At 38.2% G+C, this 8,482-nt stretch overlaps 1 protein-coding gene across 1 annotated transcript in view; it reads left to right on the forward strand.

Annotated features, from left to right (window-relative positions):
• Window positions 1–3,642: 3,642 nt before the first annotated feature.
• Window positions 3,643–8,482, forward strand: part of PRMT2 (protein arginine methyltransferase 2) — a 29,546-nt gene continuing 24,706 nt past the window's right edge. The window contains exons 1-3 of the mRNA XM_006876127.1: window positions 3,643–3,651; window positions 3,875–3,982; window positions 5,075–5,257. Coding sequence (XP_006876189.1) covers window positions 3,643–3,651; window positions 3,875–3,982; window positions 5,075–5,257 — 300 coding nt within the window. The remainder of the gene's footprint in view (window positions 3,652–3,874; window positions 3,983–5,074; window positions 5,258–8,482) is intronic.

Genomic DNA, 8,482 nt, shown 5'->3' on the forward strand with positions numbered 1-8,482 from the left:
GGTACAGTGACTCTGTGTATTCCTTCCATCTTTTTTGATGCTTCTGCATCATTCAATAATTTGCCCAGATAACCCTGTAATAACGAAGGTTGAGGCTTGAATTTTTTCTTCAGTTCCCCCAGCTTGAGAAATGCTGAGCGTGATCCTTCCTTTAAGGTTTACTGACTCCAGATCTTTGCACATTTTGTTGTAATATGTGACTTTGTCTTCTCGAGCTGATTTTTGAAATTTTCTGTTCAGCTCTTGGACCTCCTCTTCCATTTGCTTTAGCATCTCTACGCTGGAGAGCAAGTTTCAATGTCTCTTCTGACATCCATTTTGATCTTTTCTTTCTTTCTTGTCTTCTTAATAGCTTTTTGCTTTCTTCATGCATGATGTTCTTGATGTCATCCCACAACTCTTCTGGTCTTCAGTTTTCCTTGTAGGTGCTTGGATATTATCCTATCGCAGACAACATTGCAACATCCTATCGCAGACAAGATAGATTTTGAAATGTATATTTTGATGATGAAAGTGATGCCATTCTTCTTCAATTTGTTATTCCTGACTTATAAACCATGCAATTGTCAGATTCAAAATGGCCAATACCAGTCCATTTCAGTTCACTAATTCCTAGAATATCAATGTTTATATGTTCCATTTTATTTTTGATAGCTTCAGATTTTCCTAGATTCATACTTTGTGCATTCCATGTTCTGATTATTAATGGATGTTTACAGCTGCTTCTCTTCATTTTGAGTTGTGCCTCAGCTGGAAATGAAGGTTCTAAAGGCTTTACTGCATTTGCATCATCAAGGTCAATTCTGCTTTAAGGAGGCAGCTCTTCCCAGTCGTATTTTGAGTGTCTTCTAACCTGGTGCTGTATCTGACAGTATTCTGGTATGCTTCATCATATTTCAATATACAGTATTCTGGTACTGACAGTGTTCCACTGTTATTCATAATGTTTTCAGTGACTAAATATTTAGAAGTAGTCTGTCTCTCCTTCTTCCCAGTCTGTGTTAGTCTGTAAGCTCAGCTGAAACCTGTTTACTATGGGTGATTCTGCTGATATTTTAGGTACCCGTGGCATAGCTTCCAGAATCACAGCAATGTGCAAGCCACCACAGTACAACAAACTGACAGACGAGTGGTAGAGGTTAACCTGTAGGTGCCATGTAAGAAAACAACAATAGGATTGACATCTGACTACTAATTTAAACAATGAAAACCAGAAGACAATTATCTTTACAGAATGAAAGCAACATAGAGTGAAAACTCCGTTTTATTAAACCCAAAGTTGAAATAATTCTGCACAAGCAGACATGCATTACAAAAAATTCTAAAAAAGAGTTTTCAGGCTTAAGGAAAATGATCACCAGAAAAAGTAAATTGTGGGGAAAAAAAAAGTCTTTCTTTTAACATAAAAAAAATACTTGCAACAGTATAAAGCAACAAAATCAATGTATCATGGTTTAAAATCAAATATGTGATAACACCAGGGCAAAATATGGGGGCTGTTAAGTGCAGCTAACCCTAAGAGTCTTACAATGTGAAGTCATTTAAAAAGAAACAATAAAAAACCTGCAATAAGTCATTGTCATCTTGTTATCATTGTTTTGATGAGGAGTCAGATGTTAATCTTACTTGTTGTCTTAGATGAAATCTATATTTTTTCCCTATTGATTGTATTTATCTCATTATCTTTAATTTTAAATTGTTTTCATGATATTTATACTGCGTGTAGTTAGCTGAGCTGTTTGCATCTTTGAGCTGATGCCCTTACTTACTTTTGGAAAAAATTCCACTCTTTATGTTTATGGTTATTTTTTCTGCCTCATTTTCATACTTGTTTTGATGCAGCTCAACTTACATGCATGTTAGATTGTGTGATATTGTCTAGCACATGTCAGTCAAGAAATCAAACGAGGTATTGCATTAGGCAAATCTGCTGCACAAGACCTTTTTGAAGTGTTGAAGAGCAAAGATGTCAGCTTGAGGACTAAGGTGCACCTGACCCAAGCCATGGTATTTTCAATAACCTCATATGCATGCAAAAGCTGGACAGTGAATAAGTAAGATCATGGAAGAATTGATGCTTTTGATTTATGGTGTTGGAGGAGAATATTGGAAGTGCCATGGGCTTCCAAAAGAACCAACAGATCTGTTTTGGAAGAAGTGCAGCCAGAGTGCTCCTTGGAGGCCAAGATGGCCAAACTTCATCTCTCATACTTTGGACATATTCCCAGGAGGGACCAGACACTGGAGAAGGATATCATATTTTGTAAGGTGGAGGGTCAGAGAAAAAGAGGAAGACCCCCAACGAGATGGGTTATAACCAAGTGGCAGCATCGATGGACTCAAACATGGCAACAGTAGTGACGTTGGCCCAGGTTCAGGCAGTGTTTCGTTCTGCTGTGCATAGGTCGCTATGAGTCGGTACCGACTCGATGGCACCTAACAACAACAACAACAAAGCATATATCATGCTCTGTTCTTGGTTTTTTTTTTTTTTTTTTAATCTTTTTCTTTTCTTTGCATCAGTTTAGATAATTTATATCGACTTGACTTTGAGTTTGCTGATTTAAAAGAAAATAACTAGACAAATAAATTTGGAAAAATATAGTTGCATCAAGATGATTTTATTATATCATACAAAAGGTTCTTCTGCTCTGACATGAAAAAGATAAGCAGCCAGATAAAACAACTGGTAAAATATCCTAATGAACAGTAAGCCTGTGAAGGCTTAATAGTTGAAGAATTTATATGAAATAACTGTGAGAAATCATTTTATACTTGTCACCTTGGCAAAAATTAAAGACTATGATAATGCCTGTCCATGCTAAATGTTAGGACAAAAGATATTATTATGCATTGCTGGAGAATTGTAAACTGTTACAACTTTTATGAAAAGAATCTGGCATATGTTTGAATGTAAAACAAGTTTAGTCTTCAAATCTGCTGTTCTGCTCCTGGCAACCTATCACATAGGAATGAAATACTATATACAGGATGTATATTTGCTTAGAAGTTTACTGCACCATGGTGCATGGCAGTAAAAACTGGTTACCAAGATAAAGCCCAGCAATAAGAATGGCTGAATTCATACTATGGAATGTTTTTCGGCCACTGCAAATGATATAATTATACCAACTACCATGGAGAATTTCCCCCCAACACAGTGTATGAATAAGACAAGCAATATATACCCAAACAGGGCCTGTTCTATATGAAAAAGGAGTCCCAGTGGCACAATTACTAAGCACTGAAAGAAAACTGACAGGTCAGAGGTTCAAGCCCACCAGCTGCTTGATGAGAGAAAGGATTTAGCAATCTGCTCCCGTAAAGACTGCTGTTGTTGTTGTCAAGTGCCTTCAAGTTGGTTCCGACTCATAGCGACCCTGTATAGGGTTTCTGAAGAGTGGCTGGTGAATTTGAACCTCCAGCCTTGCGGTTCAAACCAGCCTTGTGGTCCAGCGCATTACTCCACAGCGCCACACTAGGAAACCCTATGGAACAGTTCTACTCTATCTTGTAGGGCCACTATGAATTGGAATTGACTCGATGACACACAATTATAGCAGCATAGTTTTTGAGAATGCCAAGAGAAGAAAAATACCTTGTGTGTGTTTGGGTGTGAGTGTAGTTGCACATAACACAAGCATGGAGAAAGTATGAAAGGCTATGCACCAGCTTGTTAACATGGATTATATAGAGATGGTGATGAGGATAAAGAAGGATGTTATAAGTGTAACAAGGGCAGGAGAGGGAAACAGAGCCAAAAAGTAAACAGTGCTGCTTGAAAACAAATCATACTACTTCAATAGGGAAAAAAAGTGATTTCTGTTTAAGAAAGTTATCTTTACTTCCTTGTGATTTTTTTGGCTTTGAGCAGGAGCAAGAAGCAGCCAGCGAGCACAGTGAAGAAAGGTGCCTCCAGGAGAGTGTGCAGCCTGAGGAGTTTGTGGCCATTGCAGACTATTCTGCTACTGATGAAACACAGGTCTGTGTGCCGCCGGCTTGAGGAAGTACGCTTGCTTATTAGATCCCGATTTTTATGACTTTCAGTGTCCTCAGTGGCAAAGTGGATTAAATTTTGCTTATCTTGGGGACCTAATCAAAAGTCACACCAAAGTTAAATAAAGATGTATCCAGGTGTTATTGTCGTGATTAAGTGCCTTCCAGTGGGTTCTAACTCTTGGCAACTTTGTAAAGGGTTTCCAATGAGTGGCTGGTGTATTTGAACCAGCAGCCTTGCAGTTAGTTGCCCAGTGTTTATCCTACAGCACCCAAAACACTTTTTTCTTTCTTGCCTAACAAAAACTGACCCCACATGACATTAAAGACACTTGGATAAGAAAAAAGTTATCAGCAGGGTGGCAAAAAGCTTCTGGTCCAGTTTTTGCTTGTCAGCCTAGATTAAGAATTTATTCTAGTTAATGAAAGCTCACAGTACAAAATCAGGATATTTACCTGAGTGACTGCAACGTTTCTAACTTTGTAACAGGGATTATTTTTAGAGTAAGTTTCCAGTCACTAAATTGGCTACTGCACAGCTGAGGAACAACAAAGAGGAGGTTGTTTAAAAATTCTGTTTTAAGTCATATTGAAATGTTTAGCCTTTCATTTTCTTTTTGAAAATATCAAATAAGCAGTGTTGTTCTTTTAGAAGGTGTTTCACAAAAATCTCTTAATCCTAGATCCATTTTTAAGATTGCCTGTTGCTATAATTACCCATAAGGTATCCTGGTGGTGCTATAGGATGAATATTGGACTGCTAACCACAAGCTCAGCAGTTCAAACTTAGCATTCGCTCTGTGGGAGAATGAGGCTTTATGCTTCCCTAAAGATTTAGAGCCTCAGAAACCCTGTATAGGATTGCTATGAGTTGGAATCAACTAGTTGACAGTGGGTAGGGTTGGGTGATTACCCACCGACAACTTTTTGAAATTGCCAGGATGTGGCTGACAGGATTTATTTGAGCAATAATTTAAATACCAGTTACCGAGCAATAGTTGAAATACCAATTACTGGTTTTACTATTGGATTATTCACTTTAATTTTTGTTTTTTGTTTTTTGTTTTCCTTTTCCCAGCTCAGTTTTTTGAGAGGAGAAAAAATTCTTATCCTGAGGCAAACTACTGTTGATTGGTGGTGGGGTGAGCTTGCAGGCAGCTGTGGTTACATACCAGCTAACCACGTTGGCAAACACTTGGAGGAGTATGGTCCTGAAGACTCATGGCAAGATGAAGAGTACTTTGGCAGTTACGGAACGCTGGTACTGCTTTTCATGTTCCCTGTGCATTTTGTCAGGTGGTGGTTTCTTCTCTCTGATTTTTAGGTCCTAACTTTAGGAAAATAGTATCTGGGCTTCCCCTACTCAGAGGTGGATAGAGGTTTTCTATAAACGGGCAGATAGTATCTTCAGCTTAGTGGTCCATACACTTCCTTTGTTGCCCACTTAACTCTGTTATTATCATACAAAAGCAGCCATAGATAATATATAAACAAATGAGCATGCTATATAAATCCAGTAAGGTTTTGTTTATGAACACTGAATTAGAATTTCATATAATTTTCATGTATCAGAAAATATTGTTCTTCAATTTTTTAAAATCATTTAAAAATATGAATGACATTTTGAGCATGCAGAATTAGATTTGTTGTTGTTAAGTGCCATCAAGTTGGTTCTGACTCATAGTGACCCTGAATAGAGTTTCAGAGGAATGGCTGGTAGATTTGAACTGCCAAGCTTGTGTTTAGCCATCTAGTATTTTTCCTATAGCACTACACCAAGCAAAATTAGGTAGTGGGGTGAATTTGAACCACGGGCTGTAGTTTGTAGTTTAGTTGTTGTTAGGTGCCCTCAAGTAGGTACTGATTCCATAGTGACCTTATGTACAACAGAATGAAACACTTCCGGGTCCTGTACCAATCCCACAATCGTTGCTACACTTGAGCCCATTAAGCTACCACTCTGCTAAGTGGTCTTCCTCTTTTTCACCAGTCTAACACACTTTTGTTGTTGTTAAGTGCTGTCGAGTAAGTTCTGACCCATAGTGACCATGTATAGGGTGTCCAAGGCTGTATATCTTTATGGGAGCAGAAAGCCTCATCTTTCTCCCATGAAACTGCTTGTAGTTTCAAACTGCTGACCTTGAGGTTAGCAGCCCAACTTGTAACCACTATGCTACCAGAGCTCCAAGCATGATGTCTTTCTCCAGGGATTGCTCCCTCCTGATAGTATGTCTGAAATATAAGAGTTGAAGTCTGGCCATCGTGGATTCTAAGGAGCATTCTGACTGTACTTCCAACACAGATTTATTTGTTCTTATCGCAGTCCATGGGACTTTTAATATTTTCCTCCAACACTATAACTCAAATGCATCAATTCTTCTATGGTCTTACTTATTCATTGGCCAGCTTTCACATGCATATGAGGCCACTGAAAATACCATGGCTTGAATCAGTGCATCTTAGTCCTCAACTGACATTTTTGCTTTTGAACGCTTTAAAGAGGTCTTGTGCAATAGATTTTTCTGATGTAATATATCATTTGATTTCTTGACTCTTGCTTCCGTGAGTGTTGATGGTTAATCCAAGCATAATGAAGTCTTTGATGCTTCAGTCTTTTCTCCGTTTTTCATGAAGTTATTTATAGATCCAGTGGTGAGGATTTTTGTTTGCTTTACATTGAGGTACAATTTGTACCAAAGACTGTGGTCTTTGATCTTAATCAGTATTTTAAGTCCTCTTTGCCTTCAGCAAGCAAATTTGTATCTGCATATCGCATGTTATTAATGAGTCTTCTTCCAGTCCTGATGCCACGTTCTTCTTCATATAATATAGTTTTTTGGATTATCTGCTCAGCATACAGATTAAATAAATATGGTGCAAGGCTACAACTCTGGCACACATGTTTCCTAATTTTAAGCAATTCAGTGTCCCCTGGTTCTGTTTGAATGATTTCCTCTTGGTCTATGTACAGGTTCCTCATGAGCACAATAAAGTGTTCCAGAATACTCATTCTCCACAGTATTGTTCATAACTTGTCATAATCCACATAATTGAAAGCCTTTGTATAGTCTGTAAAAACAGGTAAACATATTTCTGGTATTCTCTGCTTTCAGCCAAGATTCATGTTATGTCAATAATGATATCTCTTGTTCCATGTCTGTCTAAATCTGGCCTGAGCCTCTGGCCTCCTGTCAATGTACTGCTGCAGTCGTTTTTGAATTATCTTTAGCAAAGTCTTACTTACTTGCAATAATAATACTGTCTGATGATTTCTGCATTCCATTGGGTCACCTCTCTTTGGAATGGGCACAAATATGGATCTCTTCCAGTCAGTTGACCAAGTCTGTCTTCCAAATTTCTTGGCATAGATGGGTGAATTCCTCCAGTGCTACCTCAGTTTGGTGAAAGCTTTCAATTTGTATTTCATCAATTCCCAGAGCCTTGTTTTTTGCCAGTGCCTTCAGTGTACCTTGGACTTCTTCATTTGGCATCAATGGTTCTTGATCATATGCTACCTCTTGAAATGATTGAACATTGACCATATCTTTTTGGTACAGGAACTCTGTATAATCCTTCCATCTTCTTTTGATGCTTTCTGCATCATTCAATATTTTGCCCATGTTGTGTGTTAAGTGCCTTCGAGTTGGGTTTTGACCTATAGCGACCCTGTATAGGGTTTCCAAGGAGCAGCTGGTGAACTTGAACCACGGGCCTCCTGGCTCAAGTGGACTTTGCTAGCCAGCACATAAACCAACAGTGCCACACCAGGAGTCCATTAGAATCCTTCAGTATTACAAGGTGAAGCTTGAATTTTTTTCTTCAGTTCTTTCATTTTTAGAACTGCTGAGTATGTTCTTCCATTTTAGTTTTCTAACTTCAGGTCTTTGCACATTTCATTATAATATTTGACTTTGTCTTCTTGAGCTGCCCTTTGAAATTTTCTGTTTAGCTCTTTTACTTCTTCATTTCTTCCATTTGCTTTAGTACCTCTCTGTTGGAGAGCAAGTTTTAGAGCCTCTTCTGACATCCATTTTGGTCTTTTCCTTCTTTCTTGTCTTCTTAATGACCTTTTGCTTTCTTCCTGTATGATGTTCTTAATATCATTTCACAACTCTTCTGGTCTACGGTCTTTGGTGTTTAATGTATCAAAGCTGTTCTTCAAATGATTTCTAAATTCAGGTGGGATATATTCAGCGTTATATTTTTGGTCTCATGGACTTGCTTTAATTTTCTTCAGCTTTAGCGTACATGGAGGAACATCAGTTTTATACTCATCATTTCATTGCAATGATTACAGTATCCTCTGTGCATCATCATTCAACAGTATTTGCTTCTATTCCCTTTGTTTTGTTTTGGGCAGGGAGATATACACAAAAACACTCAGGAATATCTAATCATTTAAATAACCCAAGGACACATTCTGTAAGCCTGCCCCCTGGCCACAAGCACCTGGCTGCCAACACACATCCTTTCTCTTTCCATGAGT

Source organism: Chrysochloris asiatica, unplaced genomic scaffold, assembly GCF_000296735.1.
Source record: "Chrysochloris asiatica unplaced genomic scaffold, ChrAsi1.0 scaffold00354, whole genome shotgun sequence".
Taxonomy (NCBI): domain Eukaryota; kingdom Metazoa; phylum Chordata; class Mammalia; order Afrosoricida; family Chrysochloridae; genus Chrysochloris; species Chrysochloris asiatica.